Here is a 19,633-nt window from a genome sequence, read left to right as displayed (position 1 = left end):
AGCAGATATGAGGGTTTTTATTATTATGCAATTTCTGAACACAAGTAGGGTGCCAGAAATGGCTCACCCAACAAAGAATGCCCTCAGCAGTAGTACCTCTCCTCGAAGACAGATATTTCGGTTGATCAGTCACCGAATGAATGATCCCACAGCAACTACAACAACTCCTTAGCTGGACAGTGAAAGCAGCTCCAAGCTTATCTACTGCTTTGCGTCACTCTGCAGGGACTGCGTCACCCTTCCCGGCTCACCAGCACTCAGTCTGCCTCACGAAAAATCTCTCGGTGCTGCCTTTTGGCCATGCTTCAGCTCTGCTAGCCTCTGCGTGAGCCCTCAAACCCTCTGCGTCACCCACACTGGCATCTTCAGCTTCTACGTAGCTCCCAGCTACCTCTACGTCAGCCTCTCCAAGTTATGCGCTGTCTCTCTGGCACTATCTCTACCTCTCTGCTATGTATACTCGGCCTCGTGTCGAACTTCCCCTCACTGCAATAGATCACTAGTTCGATTCTCTCAGCAAACCCCACTCCAGAAAATCAAACTGACTGATCAATTTGGTGTATCTCCAACTGACCCTCAAGCCTCTTCTCATACTTTTCCTATTGAGTCTTCAACGACCGAGATTAAGTCCCTAATCAACGGCTAAGATTAAATTTGGCTTGATCCATGTCATTTAGAACATTCTCACCCACTTTTATCTTAATACCCATTAATATTTTAATTTTCCTTAGTTTAGACCTAGGAACCCCATTAAAAATATTAATTATTTTAATATTACTCCAACCGGGTGGAATTTCCCCAAACCATTTCTGGGTTTTGGAGATCTTATGTGCCTTAGCCTCTCCACCAATTTTCATGGCTAGAGCACATCCAATGCTACCACAAAGCAACACACCCTCTTAGCGAGAAATGTGCTCTAGTAATGCTTCACCATGGAAACATCACACTGATCCTCCGCATTAGTACCTGTGCTGATGCTTGGCCTGCTGCCTCACATCATCTGCATTGTTGCTTCCTGTACTGTTGCCTCACATCATCTGCACTGTTGCTTCCTGTACTGCTACCCATGACACTGCCACTGCCACTGTTAATTGCTGCACTGCAACCTAGTTACCGAGAAGTAGGTAACTGACTTCTCTCAAATACTGACATCCCAGTCAGTCTAGAAGCCTTGTGAAACTGAAGCTGCCTATGCTACTATTTTGTGCTCCCTTTGTTGTTGTTGCATACACCTCTGTACCTCTCGCATTGCTGCAACCTCCACTACATTGCCTCAGATTTCTGCACCCAAACACTTCCTTGCTTCTCAATCACACTTTTATCCACCCGACCCCTGTCATTCTGCTACTGTTGTTAAGGGCTCCCTTAGCCAAATATGATCCAAGAGTTTGGGCACCTCAAGGATCCTACCCCTAGTTTGTAGTCCTCCTGATTACAATTCGATGTCTCCCCACCTCTTCTCTAGAGGTGCATGAGCACTCATATTACAGTCGTCATTAGTCTCAACCTCTTTCTCCGCCTTAGCTGGAGTTGCCTTGGAGTCAAAAGCCTCTCCCTTGTTTTTCTTCCTAGGACACTCGGATGCATAATGTCCCAGCTCCCCACAATGGAAGCACTTCACCTTGGAGATGTCCTTCTTCCTCTTCCCTTGCTGTCTCGCAGATGCTAGAGCTGCATCCTCCTCCTCCTCTTTCTTGATTCGACCTCCCTTGCCACTACTCCCCGCCTTGGTCATCCATTTGATCTCTTCTTGGCGAAGAGCTACCCACATCTCCTCCCATCTTGGAAGAGTGGCCCTGCCCAAAATACTTTGGACAAATGTCTCCCACTCCTCGAAAACTGCATTCAGAGCAGTCCTCACCATGAACTCCGGATCCAATGTAGACCCCACAGAAGTAAGTTGGTCACGAATCTCCTGCAATCTGAGAAGGAACGGATCTATTTTCTCTCCCCCCATTAAAAATATTAATTATTTTAATATCTCTCCAACCAGGTGGAATTTCCCCAAACTATTTCTGGGTCTTGGAGATCTTATGTGCCTTAGCGTCTCCACCAATTTTCATGGCTAGAGCACATCTGATGCTACCAGAAGGGAGAGCAGATAGATCGATTCCTTCTTAGGTTGCAAGAGATTTGCAACCAACTTACTTTCATGGGGTCTACACTGGATCCAGAATTTATGGTCAGGACTGCCCTGAATGCAGTCTCTGAGGAGTGGGAGACATTTGTCCAAAGTATTTTGGGCAGGGCTACTCTTCCCGGTTGGGAGGAGATGTGGGCAACTCTTCGCCAAGAAGAAATCAAGAGGATGACCAAGGTGGGGAGTAGTGGCAAGGGAGGTCGAATCAAGAAAGAGGAGGAGGATGCGGCTCTAGCATCTGCAGGACAACAAGGGAAGAGGAAGAAGAAGGACATCTCCAAGGTTAAGTGCTTCCATTGTGGGGAGCTGGGACATTATGCATCCCAGTGTCCCAGGAAGAAAAACAAGGGAGAGGCTTCCGATTCAAAGGCAGTTCCAACTAAGGTGGAGAAAGAGGTCAATAATGATGACAATTGTGCCATGAGTGCTCATGCACCTCTAAAGAAGAGGTGGGGAGACATCGAGTTGTAGTCAGGAGGACTACATACTACGGGCAAGATCCTTGAGGTTCCCAAACTCTTGGATCACATCCGGCTACAAGAGCCCTTAACGACAATAGCATGATGACAGATGTCGGGTGGAGCAAAGTGTGGTGGAGCAGCAAGGCAAGGCTAGTGTGCAGAAGTTTGTAGTAGCGCAGCAGTGCGAGAGACACAAAGGTGTTTGCAGCAGCGCAATGGCAACAGAGGGAGCACATGATAGCAACAGAGGTGGCTTCAGCATTAGGAGGCTTCCAGACTGACTGGGATGTTAGTGGTTGGGAGAAGTCAGTTACTTACTTCTCGGTAACTGAGTTGCAGTGCAACAATTAGCAGTGGCAATGCAATGGGCAACATGATGAACATGTTGAGAGGGAGCTGCAGTACAAAGGTGGCAGTCGCAGTGTCATGGGCAGTAGTACAGGAAGCAGCAGTGCAAGGGATGTGAGGCAGCAAGCCAAGCATCAGCACAGTTACCGGTGCAGAAGATCAGTGTGATGCTTCCATGGTGAAGCGTTACTAAGAGCACATTCCTTGCTAAGAGGGAGTGTTGATTTTTGGTAGCATCAAATGTGCTGTAGCAATGCAAATTGGTGGAGAGGCTAAGGCACATGAGATTTCCAAGACCCAGAAATTGTTTGGGGAAATTCCACCCAAATGGAGAGATATTAAAATAATTAATATTTGTAATGAGACCCTAAGTCTAAACTTAGGAAAATTAAAATATTAATGTGTATTAATATAATATGGGTGAAAAGGTTCTAAATAACGAGGATCAAGCCAAATCTAATCTTAGTCATTGATTAGGGACTTAATCTTGGTCGTTGAATCGTCAACAAGAAAAGTATAAGAGGCTTGAGGGTCAGTTAGAGATACACCAAGTTGATCAAGAATTCGATTTTTTGGGGCAAGGTTTGCTGAGAAATCGAATTAGCGATCTATTGCAGTGAGGGGCAGTTCGACAGAAGGCCGAGAATACATATAAGAGAGGTAGAGAAAGTGTCGGAGAGACAGCACAGAACCTTGGAAGGCTGACGCAGACACTGAGGAGGCCAGTGCAGGTGATGCAGAGGGCCAAGAGGCTAATGCAGAGGCTGACGCAGGCAGCGCAGAGAGTTGCAGGGCTGATGTTGGGTTGAAGAGGCAGCGCTGAGGAATTTCCGTGGGGCAAACTGGGAGCTGAAAGGCAAACGCAGAGCCGTAGAGGGTGACACAGTTCCAGAGAGAAGCTTGGAGCAACGTTCGTTGTCCAGCTAAGGAACTGTCTAAGTTGTTGTGGGATCAATCATCCGATTGCTAATCAGTCGAAATATCTGTCTCCGAGGAGAGGTACTTCTGCCAAGGAAAATCTCTGAAGGGTGAACCATTTTTGGCACCCTAATTGTATTCAGAAATCTAAGTAATAATAAAAACCCTCATATTTGTTGCACCAGTTTTCTCGCATTGGGTTTTTCGGGGGATGATTGTCCAAAAATAATGGTGTCCCTTGTGTGATTGTCTCAATTATTTCAGTTGTTGATCTGTATATGTGTGAAGGTTGCATTTGTGTTTATTTCGGTATTTATATTTATAAATAACTTGTTAATGGAAAGAACAAGTAGGAGATAATAAACTAGATAATGCAGTAAGGATTTATGATGTGTCGGACTTAGAAATTTCCACAGTAGCCTGAGACTAGGGACTGATCAGCGCAAAGCAAGGTTGGCAGCAGTGCAAATGGCACAGTGCAGAAGTCAGCAACAGCGCAAGAGATTCAGAGGGTCAGAGACTAGTAGCAGCGAAATTCCAACATTGACATGGTATTATGTTGAACACAATTAGTTCAGGAATTTTGGATGCTTTTCTGTTGCTGAGTAGCAACAATTGAAAAATGACGTAGTGCAAAGCTAGCAATGCCAGTGTTAGCAACAGATGCAGAGGGAGTTGTAGTACAGATGCAGCAGTGTCAGTGGCAGTGACAGTGTCATGGGCAGCAATACAGTAGCAGCAACAACACAGTGTTGGTGGCAGCAACAGTACGAAAAGGAGATGCTTTAGAGATAGAGCAGCATGCAGTTGGACATTGTTGCTAAAGCACATTCCTCGCTAAGAGGGAGTGTTAGTTTTTGGTAGCATCGGATGTGATCTAGCCATGAAAATTGGTGGAGAGGCTAAGCCGCATGAGTTCTAAAGAACCCAGAAATCGTTTGGTGAAATTCCACCCGGATTGTATTTTATTAAAAAAATTAATATTTTTAATGGGGTTCCTAAGTCCAAACTTACAAAAATTAAAGTATTAGCGAGTATTAATCAAAATATGGGTGACAATGTTTTAGAAAGTGGATCAAGTCAAGTTTTAATCTTAGTCGTTAATTAGAGATTTAATCTCAATCGTTGAAGTCTCAACGAGAAAAGTATAAGGAGGCTTGGGATTCATTTAGAAACACACACGGAGAGAATGAATTGATCTGGAGTTCAGTTTCTGGGGCTAAGAAGCTGAGAAATTCGAACTGAGTGATCATTTTGCAGCAGAGGGGTAGGGATAGTTCAGGAATATTGAGCAGAGAGGCGAAGATCCACTAGTGGAGGCAACGCAACATCTAGAGGGATTGGCGCTCGGCCAGTCTGGGCCCATGCAATCTTGATGCAGAGCCAGAAGGGCTAGCGCAGAAGTGAAGTTGCCCTCACGCAGAAAGCTGGAAACTACCGGGGAGTTGTCGGAACAGCCAAGAGAGGTTGAAGCAGAATTTCTAGGAGGCAGAAGAGATAGCGCAGAAGTTGGCATAGAGCCTAAGCAGGGCCAGCGCAGAGATAGTCGGGGTTAGCCAGTTCTGCTGCTGGAATCTTCCTGATGAAGTGAGGTAATCTCACTCAGTTTTCTGCCATTATATTTTCTGTCACTAGATTGTCGGGAGGGCAACCAACATTGTATTTAGAACTACTGCTTAATAATATAAAACCCTCATAGTTGTTGCACCAGTTTTCCCGCATTGGGTTTTTCCGGGGACTATTTTGTTCAAAAATAATTGTGTCCTATGTATCTTGTTCTTTGCTCAGTTTCTTCTTTCATGTAATCAAATTAAATTGGTGTAGGCTGCAAAAGTAATTTACTTCAGTTTTTTTCAGAGAATAACTTGATAATGTATAATAAAATCAAGTAGGAGAAGTAAATTCAGTTTTGCTGCAATAGGGGTTCCTTGAGTGAAGGAATTTTCACATGATCCTCATTTTATAGGATGGCTATCACATCCACTAATCCAACTCAAAGTCCTATAACAAGTTTGATTTTGAATAGACATCAAATAAATGGGTGACAAGCCAACCCAATAGCTCAATAAAGCAAAATATGCCACTAATTCTCACACATGTGATCTAAAATCCGTCTCTAAGCAAAGATTTCATGCTCTTTCAAGATTAATAAGGCTCCAAAAGTGTAATACAAAGGCTAGATGTATCTCTAACCACCATGATCAACCATGAATTGAGGAAAGATCCTCAAAACATCTCCATGTGTCCAAAATCCAGCTCTCGGTGCCATGTGTCATCTCCATGGGTGTCATATCCATGGGTGCCATCTAGATAGCATAGTGCACTCTCTTTGTAGCATTGGGGCTCCATGAGGTAGTACAAGCCCTCTCTAATCATCCAGAGGGATTATCATCATTGTCTAGACTCTGGGTCAAGGCATGTCTATCAAATAGTATCAAGGCCAATCTGGGGCCATGTTGTGTTTGTTGGGTACATCATCAAGAATCTCCAATGCTTAAGCAAAGTGAGCTCAGTGTTCTGGCATCTGAGTGATATTTGGGGTGTCAATCTTCGATCTGGATAAGTTGTTCTATTATGTTTTCCAAAGAATGTTTATCATTCTTAAGCTTAATTAAACTCAAGCTTCTGTGATCCATATTTCGATTATTTGAAGACATTTTCGGAAGAAATCACATTGGTAGAATTAGGCCGACGTGTTTCGAACCAACTAGTGTGGTTCATCATCAAGACAACATGAACAATCATATCATAGCTCCAAGTTAAATAGGGAGTCAGGACCATGTAACAGTGATAGGGGAAATAACTAAAAAACAGCTACTTTTTAACAGCTATAGGGGAAATAGCGAAAAAACGGCGATTTTTGACTAGATAGGAAAATGGGACAAATTATTATTATTTATATAATAAATCAAATATAGTATGTAATTATAAATAACCAACATGACCCTTATAAGTCAAAAAAATGTTTTTTGACTTATAAGGAGATGTTGGTTATTTATAATTACATACCATATTTGATTTATTATTTTATTGTTAATTATTAACAAATAATAATAATTTGTCCCATTTTCCTATCCAGTCAAAAATAGTCATTTTTTCGTCGTTTCCCCTATCGCTGTTAAAAAATAGCCGTTTTTTAGTTGTTTCCCCTATAGTTGTTACATGGTCCTGACTCTCTATTTAACTTGGAGCTATGATCTGATTGTTCATTTTGTCCTGATGATGAACCACACTGGTTGGTTCAAACACGTCGGCCTAAATCTATCAATGTGATTTCTTCCGAAAATGTCTTCAAATAATGCTTAAGCTTCTTGATTTGAGTGAGTAGATTTTGATTATGATTCCTGAGACATGAAAGTTCTTCATATTCTAATTTATAAACTATATATTTAATGTTTTGATACTAAAGTTTCTCATTTTTAAATGTTCTAATTTCTTCTAACAAATTTTGATTAAGGCTCTTCAAGCGAAAATTTTCTTCATCTTGTTCTACTATGCCTTCATTGAATTTCTTCTCTATACCTTCCTTTTATTTCTAATTTTTTATCCCTAGCCTTGGACTTCTTGACTTGTGTAAGTAATTTTTCACTGATCTTATAAATGAGAAATTTCCTCATTTTTATCTGTAATAACTTCATTGAATTATTTTTGCATATTTATTATTGACTTTTGATTTTATTGAAAGGTCACTTTTGATATATCTTCTTGATCTTTTAATGAAGATACTATCTAATCACACTTCATTGTAATGTCCTAAATGGTTGTCTTCTTCTTGTAGGGAAAAATCAAAAACTTTTTTTGTGTTTAATAAAATTATGCCAATCTCTTCTTTATACATAGTTGTAACATTAAATTGAGATATACATTCATAATAATCAATTGTCACTTGCAAGTCTTTAATTCTATATTGTCTCTTACAAAAAATATGTTCTTTTTCGCCTATATTTAATTTTAGAATTAATTAATTTATCAAATAAATATTAATATAATTTCTGTTATTATTCACTACTCTAACAATATGAATCTATTTTTCTTCAATTTTTCTTTATAATATAAATAATCTACAACATGATGAAATTAAACAATCTTTATAAAAAAATCTACATTCATCTTATAATATAGAAAAAAAATAATCTAGAACATAATGAAATTAAACAATCTTTATAAGAAAATCTGCATTCATCTTATTAAAATTGAATGGAGATCTTTTGAACAATTAAATACTTCCCGAAACTTAAATCACCCTTTTATCTCAATACTAACGAATTATCCCTTCTTCACCTTTTAAAAAGTAACCGTGTATTCACTTAGTTAATTCTAAAAATTTTGATGCGATAATCATCATTGTATTTTCTACATAATTATTTAGGTTCGACTAGTCTATATTTATTTAGGTTCGATTAATCTATAATGATATAGCACAATTTAGATTTATGGTTTTTTTTTCACTTTAATTTTATTATTTTTAGAAGTACATATAAGTGATTAAGTCGAGAGGTTTATTCTACAGCTTAGTAAATTGAAATTTTATTTATATTATTCAAATAAAAAAATTTAAAAATCTAAAAAAATAAAAAAATAATATAAATATTTAAATCTTCTACAGCCCAGTATGATGTGTAACAATGTCTGTTTATCATTAAAGTTAAAATTTTATTTATATCAGTCAAATAAAAAAAATCTAAAAATCTAAATATATATATATATAACATTTAAATCATGTCAGCTCATAAAAAAATTTACACGTGAAAAAATTAGATCCCTATCCACTCATGTTAGATCAAATTAGATCCCTATCAACTCATGTTAAATCCTATTTAAAATAAATTTTAAATTTATGCTGATCAATAATAATTCCTTCTACAGTGAAAAGATTACTCTATAAACATCTTATTTTATTATTTTAATAATATGTCGAGAATCGAAACAACATGACTTATCTAGACGTTGATTAGTTGTGATGGAGCTTGGTGGGCATGAATCCTTGTGATGGGTCGTGTCTTATATGCCCAAGTCAAATAAAAAAAATCTAAAAATCTAAATATATATATATATAACATTTAAATCATGTCAGCTCATAAAAAAATTTACACGTGAAAAAATTAGATCCCTATCCACTCATGTTAGATCAAATTAGATCCCTATCAACTCATGTTAAATCCTATTTAAAATAAATTTTAAATTTATGCTGATCAATAATAATTCCTTCTACAGTGAAAAGATTACTCTATAAACATCTTATTTTATTATTTTAATAATATGTCGAGAATCGAAACAACATGACTTATCTAGACGTTGATTAGTTGTGATGGAGCTTGGTGGGCATGAATCCTTGTGATGGGTCGTGTCTTATATGCCCAAGTCAAATAAAAAAAATCTAAAAATCTAAATATATATATATATAACATTTAAATCATGTCAGCTCATAAAAAAATTTACACGTGAAAAAATTAGATCCCTATCCACTCATGTTAGATCAAATTAGATCCCTATCAACTCATGTTAAATCCTATTTAAAATAAATTTTAAATTTATGCTGATCAATAATAATTCCTTCTACAGTGAAAAGATTACTCTATAAACATCTTATTTTATTATTTTAATAATATGTCGAGAATCGAAACAACATGACTTATCTAGACGTTGATTAGTTGTGATGGAGCTTGGTGGGCATGAATCCTTGTGATGGGTCGTGTCTTATATGCCCATGATTTAGACCTGTTGACTCTCCATGTATACACCTTTGATGACCAAATTTTAGGTAGTGTAGTAGTCACAATTTAATTATCGATTTTTAAACCTCATACTAGCCTTAACCCAGTTATTCGACAATGTAGGGGTCACAATTAAATTATCAATTGTTAAACCTCATACGGACCTCAACCTAGTTATTATCCACTTATAATTCCTTTAAAATATGCTTCTATGGATTTGCATTTTTTTCTTCTCACTGCTAGAAATGGGGACTATTGCACAGAAATGTAAGGTGGTTATGGAACAGATTCAGTTGATCGATACGATGGCACAACATATGGGTTGTGGTAGTTATTGATTTTTTTATTTATCTGTATTTGTACGGACATGATGAATTGGTACAGCTGCGACAGAGAATTATATGACAGCCTGGTACAAATGCAAATTTTTGGTATGACAATGTATGGATAATGTACAATTGACACAAATGCATCTATAATTGAGGCGAGTCGATGGCTTAAATGTGTAGTTGTGAACCTGATTTTTCTTTATTTCTCCTTTGTGGTTTTTTCTTTCTTTTTTCCTTTGAACTTGCAGTAAAATTATGTCTTTAGTAGACTTTTGAATTTAAAGATGGCCAAAGGTTGATGGTGGTCAAGGACTTTAGAGTTGGAGAAATTTTGAAAAAATGTGGTTGTGTCAAAAGAACAAGTAGGTTGTTAAGTAGGTTGTTAAGGGAATTGGAATTTTGACCAAGGTTCTAGTGACTAAAAGTCGAGATCATATTTCACTCTGATACCAAATGCGATAGCCAAATATGGCTCACTAACTACTAATCCAGAATATTTGGAAAATAAAGATATCCATTGAAGATTAAATAATAATACATTGAATAAATATATGAAAAATTGATATGATATGATACAATATAGGGCCTTGTATATATTCCTAAGCGGAGTACCCTTTCACTTTTTAGACATGTCATTTCATTATACTAATTATTATTTATTATTTATTTTAATTATGAGTTAATTTATTATATTATTATTTATATTTATGTTCATAGCATTCTATTATTTGACTCCATAGCCCTTGGATTGACACTAGTCTTAGCAATCTACCATCACCTATTTTTGCAAAATATATCATACATTGTTTTACTAAGGAAAATATCTTGTATCACTTTGTGCCTCTTTGTTTATCTTTGGTAATCTCATCATAGGGAAAGCCCCCATTGAGGCGGAGAGTCAGCCTAAAGAGAAAGACAAGGATACCAACGTGATAATGGGTAATTTTTCTAAGTCACCCTTGTGGTCTCACAACTTTTTCTTTGGGACATTTACACTACCTTAGAACCTAAGAGGTAACACGACCATTAAGGAAGTTATCATCATAATGTAGCACTGAGAATATGTGCCAAAATATGCTAAGGCGTGTCTTGTTTCTCCTAAAAATTTCCTCTAAACTCATTTATTGAGTGATCTACATCTCATTGATTCCTTCTTTCTGTCACTTGATTTTTTCCATCCATTTATAATTTCTTTTTCAATTTTCTCACAACTACAATACTCCTTCATGGCTTATAACACTATGGATTCTTTTCCATGTTACCATGGGTTTTTAATATTGTTACCACTAATTTCTAAAGAAAATATTACCATGGATCAAATTTTCAATGAGCATGTATTAAGCATGTGGTACTAATGGCACTTTTAGTTCTTCAAGTGGGGACTTTACTGTGATTTTTATTAGTGGTGATATAATTTTAGCTCTAGTTTTGTAAAAGCCTTATTTTAATTTTGCATTTTTGGTTCTTCATAAAGTTCCTAACACTCCAATAGCATTGATTTCTTGATAGATTAGATGCAAGAACAATAATGGCAATAAAGAAAATCCTATTAGAGAAACTTTTTGTACAGAGATGATAAGAAAACAAGTCTCAAGTTAAGATGATGCATGGTAGAATGATTATGTTCCAATAATTAATAACTAGGAAAAAAGACCTTACAATAAATCCTACAAAGTCACATGTCATACCTTTAGTTAATTTCTTTCTTCTCAATCCTTCGAGTTGGACACAAATATCTTTGTCCCAAATTTTTACAAGTCCCTTAATGGAGACAAGTTGAATTCATGGCTCTACAATCTTGAAGCTTATCTCAAGGGCCAAGCCACCTTGATTGAAGTTTAGAATATACTAGTGATCAAGTGGATATGAAGGAGTGAGCCTTCACCTCAGGGCAAATGCACACCTAGACCCTAACATGTATAAATCAGCCACCCATTCGCACTTGTGATGATTTCAAGGTCATTCTTTCAAGTTATTATACCTATTAGACTAGAAATATATTTTGTTGGATTTTGGTTGCAATGTAGACAATTCACTTGACAGATATTTTAGAAATTCATCTAGGCCTTTAAGCTCTCCATCAATATTAACAGTGATGACTCTGAGGACATCGTTCACATCAAATTTATTTCAGGACTAGCATGAGAGATGAGTTAGAAAGTTTCTCAATTTCTTCATTGAAGGACATTTTTCAACTTGCATCAAGATCAAAGCAAGTTACTAAAGGTTGATCATCTAGTGAAAGTTAATTTTTCATTATTAGATCTAATTAATTATTCTTGGCAATTTATTTTATACCCAAAAATTAAATTCACCTAAACAAATTAATATTTTTGTAAAACGTTGAATAAAAAATACATTGGCATTTAACTTAAATAATTTGTAGCGGCCCTAACCGGGGTCAGCTGGTTGCATTGGGATCGTCGCCATGATTAAGGTGATGAAGGGCAAGGTTGGAGGGTGGCTTCACTCCAACCCTCACAAACTTGAGTCGTATGGAGAGGTGGCATCGCACATGCATATCTTTAATGGCATAGAGGAAGGTGGTAGGACCGTTTCTGCGTCGGGGTTTTATGATGCCAATCCTTCAACATTAATTCGCAGTTTTCATGCTTTGAGAAAGGATAAGATTACAGGTTCTTTTGCAGAGCAACATTTGATTGAGAAGGAGCTCCAAGCAATCTGCCACCAGGGTGTTGTCGACCTCCTTCTCTAAACATTCTATCTCAACAGGTATGTTTCTTTTCCAAGCTTCTCTTGTTCCACCTCCCCTGTTCGCTCAATTCCTTTGTTTTATCACCGAAGAAGTGTTTATATTTCGATGCCTAGGGTAAGCGGGAAGCTCACCCGTGATTGTTGGAAGGAAACAATGGGTTTTCATGATGGGTTTTTTGAATACTGCACTATTGTTTCTATTTATTTTGGAATCTTGCTATCTCGCATGGGGATGTATTGGGGTTTTCTGGTCTAGCATTTTATTTATATATCATGCATGGATGCCTGTGTTTTCTACCTTGACTGCTCACTAGTTTTGCTGGTCAATAAGTATTGGGATCTCCCGGATATGGTTTTTCTTAGTATGTCTCTTTATCCTATCCTAAGACGACTTGGGGAGCCTTGGGTGGTTGTCTCTAGACTCCTGTGCCAGATCCAAAGCATTTTCCAAGACAATTGTTGGGTAGACAAACCTTATACTCACTGTTATCTGCATTTATGCCATGGTATCCTTTCAAGTTTATTTGTACTGAGAGGGTTTTATAACTTTAAGTTTGTCACCCACTACGAGCTCGAGGTTATAATGCCCTGTCCCAAGGTCTGTCATCCTCATGGTCCAAATTTAAACAATCACATGGCTCGCCCCTCCTCTGTCAAAGACTCTCCGACTGGTGGAGGTCATGGACGTGGTAGGAAGTTGGGGCCGAGTCGCGAAGTTAGTCAACCCTAACCTCGCCCAATGAGGAGAAGAGGTCACAAAACCAGTTCACAACTCATCTGAGATGCAGCTCAAACATTTCAAATTGGTACTCTGTCACAGGTTTGCCAGTTAATTTCGGGTTGGGAAGCTGAGTTGAACCAATAGGCAGCAGAAACAGATATTGATTTAGGTGATTGGCAGGATTTGGTGCCCGACCCAAGTCATTCTAGAGGCAGGTCTTCACAATATAAACAAACAATATATCTCTATTGGTTAATGAAGAATATAGTAGCCAAAGTCTTGGCTAACCCTCTTGTTGATTCTTCCAAGACTGATCATGGACTTTCGGAAATTCATAAGGAATTTCAATTGATTTAGTTCCAACTCCAACCACAGAATGATCACCTCAGTCACATTGAGAGACATATTCCGTGCCTCCCACAAACATAACTACCTGGTTCGAGTGTGAAGGATCCAGTTCCAGTGGATTCTTCTGATGACTAGTAGCATGTTTGGATTAGTTTTTGGTTTTTAATTTTGTCATATGAAGTATTTGCAGATTATGCTTTCTAGTTTTAGTTATTTAGAATGTAGAAGGTTTAAAGATACTCAGACATATATATCTTTGCTAGACAATCTTAAACTTTTTTGTTTTTGGATGGCCTATAATGTAGTTAGGTGGCCAACAAATCGGGTTTCCCTCTGAGCAGGTTGAGGCCACCTAACCACTTGAATTTTGGTTGTAACATGTCCTTTTTGAAGAAAATGAATGAAAAAGTTCTTGCCAAGCTTACAAAAAAAAATGTAGTGGAAATATACTAAAAATTGGTCACAAAACACAACATAAATTTGTCCAAAAATTCTCCTTCACTTTTCTATTACTCAAGAAAATTAGGGCCTTCTTTAACAAGTAAATCGACCCATATATAATACACAAAAATACAATAGTAGAATCTAGCAACTCGGCCTCCTTATAAATACAGTTTGTGCTAGTTATCCTTCGTAATTTGGGCACCCCTATAGCAACTCAACCTCATCCCATGTCTAATGTCAACCCTCTCGGCCTACCTACTGGAACTCAGCTTCAACAGTTTTGGCTTCCTCCTCCACACAACACACTCTCAGTGTGTCCATATATGAGTCTCGACCCTCCTCTTGTGCGCTCAACCTGCAAACATGTGCTCACACAAATCCTGTAGTTGCACACTTTTCACGAATCTTCAGTCTTGTGTCTCTCACTTGAGAAAATCGCTCTCTCAAGAATGTATGTCTCTTCACCTCTCCTTTAGGCTTCTTTTATGAATTTCATTCAGGCTCCAAATCCCTAACCCTCAATATCCAAATTAATGGACGACTATGATTAAATCCTAACCTACTTAGATCAACAAGAGAGATTATATCTAATTCACTAAAATTAATTGAATTCATTTTTCATTATAAACCTTAGCTTAATAGCCAACATTAATCAATTAATGAATTAATGTTTTTTTCCTAAGTTAATCTTAGGAAAGAAATCATGAAAGTCACTGAACATGAGCAAGTACATAGTCCTGAGGGTTAGCTTAATTGGTCAAGTCCCCATCGTTAAAGCACCTCTTCTATTGAGAGGTCATGGATTCAATTCTCTTGACACTCTTGGGATTAGGCTTTATGGTTGAGTCGACATGAAGTGATATTTTCGGGTAGACCTGCCTAGTACAAATATTTTGTGGATGTAGCGATCACCAATCTCTAAGTACCGTCAACCACATACGAAGAAAAACATGAGCAAGTACCTAGAGAGTGTTTTGGACATCTTTTGCATGCTTGACACTTAGCCTATGCAAAAGCGCTTGTCTGAGCTATCAACATCAACACTCCCTCCTAGCAAGGAAGGTATTTTGTATTACCCCCAACTTATTCTTGTAAAAGATAAACATTACTTTCATCAAGGGCTTGGTGAGAATATATGCAATTTGCCCGTCTGTGGATATGTATTGAAGCTTCATAGCTCCTCGTTGTCTCTAATGAAGTGGTATTTGATTTCTATGTGCTTGGACCTATCATGAAACACTGGATTCTCAAGAGTTTAATACAACTCTAATTCTTGCAGTGAATCATTATGGGATCCAACTCAAAACCAAATAACCTTGTGAGCATCTTGCGAATCAAAATGGCCTCACAACTCACCAAACTCATTGCCGTGTACTTAGCCCCTACTAAACTAAGCTCACTGGACTCTACTTCTTGCTAAACCATGAAATCAATGATTTCAAACTAACGTAGCACCCTAAAGTTCTTTTCCTGTCCACTACACTCCCATCCTAGTCTAAGTCTGTGTATCCCTACAACTGCACTTTGCCACTCCTAACATATCTCATCCCATACTCCAATGTACCTCATAGATACCTAAGCACATGCTTCGCTGCCACTCAATGCACCATCCTTGGCCCCACCACAAATTAGCTCAGGGTATTCACAACAAAGCACATATTTGGCCTAGTGTTGATCAGATACATCACGAAACCTATCAATTGTCTGTACAATGTGAGATCCACCACTCTGACTTTGAAGTATTAAGCTTCCTCTGATTGGTGACCATAGGTGTAGACATAGGCTTGCAATCCACCATCTTGAATCTGCTCAATATATCCATTGGATATTTTCCTTATCCTAGAAAAAATTCACATGTATGCTACCAAACCTCCAATTTCAAAAAGTAGTGTATCATGTCGACGTCCTTCATCTCAAACATTGTAGCAAGATCATGCTTGCACATATTTATGAGCTTCTCTAACCCTATGAGAAATAGATCATCAACATACAACACCAAGATGAGTGCACCATCTCCAACAAGTGTATAATACAAGTTGGGATCCACCTCATTCTTTGTGAAGCCCATGTCTAGCAGATACCCATCAATCCTCAAGTACCAAGCTCTAAGTACCTAGTTGAGTCTATATAGTGCCTTCTTTAACATGTCATTAGAGAAATTTTGAGGTCTAAAATCGGTCTCCTAATGAATATTATAAAATAATAGTGGAAATAATAAAATAAGATTAGATTACCTCATCAAGTTTTGGAGGGAAGAAAGAAAAAACTATTTTTTCAACTCGTATTTTCAATTTCTCCCTATGCTTTTACTCAAATTTCGAGTGGGAACACTCATTAGATGCGAAATTTAATTTTGCATCCAAGGAGTACCCATGTTACATACTTTTGATGGACCCTACTACACAAAAAATGTAAAATACATGAGAAAACATGATTGCAATCACATTTTTTCATGTATTTCACATTTTCGTGTAGTAGTATCCATCAAATGTATGCAACATGGGTATGCAAAATTCAATTTTGCATCCAATGAGTGCTCCCGCTCAAAATTTGAGCAAAATCATAGGGAGATAAGTTGAAAACGTTAATTTTTTATCTTTTTATCATTTTACTCCAAAAATGGTGAATCATCTCCCATGGTTGACATCATCATATTGAATCATATCGGTTCTTATAAAGTTGATTTTGTTGTACAATTTTGTTTTGAGACCTATTTTTTACCTCAAAATTTCTCTAATGATACATGAGATCCTCTCCCATGAACCACAAATCCTTACGACTACTCAATGTACACCTCTTACTCAATCAACCTATTGAGGAAGGTTGTCTCCACATCCACATGATGTATCCTCCACCTCACCTTTGAAGCAATAGATATAACAACCCTAACAGAACTATACCTAGCAATTGGAGCAAATGTCTCCTCATATTCCACTCCCTCCTTTTGGGAAAATCCTCTCACCACAAAACTAGCCTTATGCTTCTCAATACTGCCATCTACAAGTGCTTGATTTTATAGATCCACCTCGAACTAACCACTAATTTCCCCTTTGGCCTCAATGCAATATCCCACATATCATTCTTCATGATGGATACATACTCCACCACATAATTCATCTCTACCTACTGGCCTATTACATCCTCATAACCACTAGGCTCAAAGTCAATGATGTCACTCATGAGTGCCATACAATTAGGAAACTATCTCGATGGTTTGCTTTCCCTGAAAGTGCTCGTAGGAGCCTCCACATGCTCCTGAGCATCTCTTAGTGTATGCTTAAGCCATCTCGGCCTCCTCTTAACAGAAGAATGAGACTCCTAAGTGAGAGATTTCTTTGAAAATGTGGTTATCTTTATATTACCCATGGGCCATTAGTCCATGTTTACAGTAAAAGATTATGACAACTTATTGACTAAGAATAAATATCTTCTTAAAATCCCCATTTCCTACATTAGGTTTAATTTCCTACTATAAGATTCCTCACATGAAAATGTTAAAAGCAATCTCTCTACAAATAATGCAATAAATAAATGACTAAAACTAAGATAATTCATTTATCTCATCATCTCATCCTTCGAGGAAAATGTTTGTAGAATCTACCACACTAAGGGCTATTTCCCTTCCAATGAATTAGGTAGTAGTCCTTAGCTCCATGTAATTAGGATCCTGGTGTGGAGAAACATGTTATTTTCGTAGCATAGTAAGAAAATGTTTTCAGACTAGATTCTTTGGAGTGAGGGTGAAACTCTATGCTAGACTAAAGAGGTTTAAATTAAAAACCATTGGTTATCCTCTTTATGCATTGAAATGTTCTATTGTATGCAAAAGGTTGAAGATGTGTAGAAGATATTCCTTCCTTAATTTGATTGAGATTTTTTCTAAACTAAGAATTTTTTTGTTGTTGTTGTTTTAGGAGATTGGTTGAAAGTACGTCAAACTTACCAGCCTTCTCACGAAGACTCTCTAGCACTTGATTATCTATTTTCTACTTATAAAGAAGCATATTATTCTCTAAAGAGTATCTTTGAGAAGCTGTCCCATTGTCGGAAATAAGGTTCTCATGTTGATGCAATTATGGAATGCTATATATATATGATATGGAGATTTTATTTTGGAAATGATATTTGAGGTATTATTTTGAGATGTATACCAAAGGAATAATAAATGATCATGCCCTTGATGTTGATGTGATTATTTGAAGTTATTTTCATTTTGTTTTGTTGTAAACAAAAGTTAATTGTCAAATCAAGGTTTGTTGTGGGGGTATTTGATATTATGAGCACTTTGTTTCGTTGTGAATATAAATTAATTATCAAACTAGGTTTAGTGTGGAGACTTCATATTTGCAGATGTTTACATTAGAAACAACATATTACAATTCAATTTAGTGTTTTGTAATTTATTACATATACCTATATTGTAACAAAGTGCTAAATAACTAGTTAATATTGTCTATATATTAACAAAAATAAACATATTTTGCATATTGAGTAGACAAAATAAAAATCTATGATATTAAAATTAAATGGACAAACCTATAATAATTGTCTTTTTGCTTAACTATTTTATTATGGATCATTGTTTTACTATTGAATAGAATCATTCCAATTTTAAACCTATTGTAAATGATGCATGATGAACTAAATAATTGATTGTGTTGGTATAATGGTTAATTAATCAATACTTATGTTAAACCAACTATGATTATAATTAATTAAATAATTGACTATGCTTTTAATGAATCCATAATGCATATTATTGTTGTTTGAATAATTAATTACCTCATATCACAATACTTGCAACAATGGTGACATTATTTATGTGAAGCTAAGATTTAATAGGAACTTTTTCAATGCTATCATGCAATATAATCGCAGTGCACTAACCATAAATTCATTATTTAATAACAAAAAGTAAGGTGTATACCATCACAATGAAAGCATATGGGAATAATTTGCATACACCTTAGTGTAATTCCTTAAATCATTATTACATGTTTTTTCATCCAACATATGCATTATTGATTTGTAATATTTTGGTGTTGCTTTATTTTGGCATGAGAAAATGTCTAGTAAATGGACTTGTGCCACCTAGATGTTCACTCAACCCTAATGCTTCATTTGTTCTCAATGGTCATGCTGTTCTTGGGAACTAGATAGACATGTTGGCCCCACAAGTGTTGTTATCCATAAATAAGGCTTAGTGGCATCCATTAGAGGTGGAGCCTCTCTGCTTTAGGCTTGGAGGAAGAGTCATTTGGCTAAAGGTGGACAACTCCAAATCTCCATATATTTCATTGATAACAAATATTGTTGTATTACAATATAAAGTTATTTGTGATGATTCATGTGCATCACACATGTTAAGAAGCCTCAATCAAGTCATTATTATATGGCAAAAAATGAGAAAACAAAATCATGTAAAAGGATGGCGCCTACCTTTCTATATTTTGCACCAAACACTAACTTTTTGTTTTTTCTATGAATGATCATTG

At 36.9% G+C, this 19,633-nt stretch overlaps 1 protein-coding gene across 3 annotated transcripts in view; it reads left to right on the top strand.

Moving 5' to 3' along the window:
• Positions 1–18,323, top strand: part of LOC149142720 (uncharacterized) — a 517,619-nt gene extending 499,296 nt beyond the window's left edge. Inside the window, exon 17 of one of the 3 annotated variants that reach the window (XR_016264192.1) lies at positions 18,053–18,115. Coding sequence is in view for 1 of the 3 variants with exons in the window: in XM_089447323.1 (XP_089303449.1) it covers positions 18,053–18,192 (140 nt within the window). In the remaining 2 variants the exon portion in view is untranslated. Of the gene's footprint in view, positions 1–18,052 lie in introns of all 3 variants that reach the window. The other 2 variants (XM_089447323.1, XM_089447324.1) reach the window with 2 other exon arrangements.
• Positions 18,324–19,633: the final 1,310 nt, after the last annotated feature.

Source organism: Pinus tabuliformis, chromosome X (assembly GCF_031772625.1).
Source record: "Pinus tabuliformis cultivar Carrire ecotype Pingquan chromosome X, CPIR1, whole genome shotgun sequence".
In the NCBI taxonomy this organism is placed as follows: domain Eukaryota; kingdom Viridiplantae; phylum Streptophyta; class Pinopsida; order Pinales; family Pinaceae; genus Pinus; species Pinus tabuliformis.
Note: the sequence above shows the minus strand (reverse complement) of the source record. Positions and strands in the feature narration are given on the sequence as shown.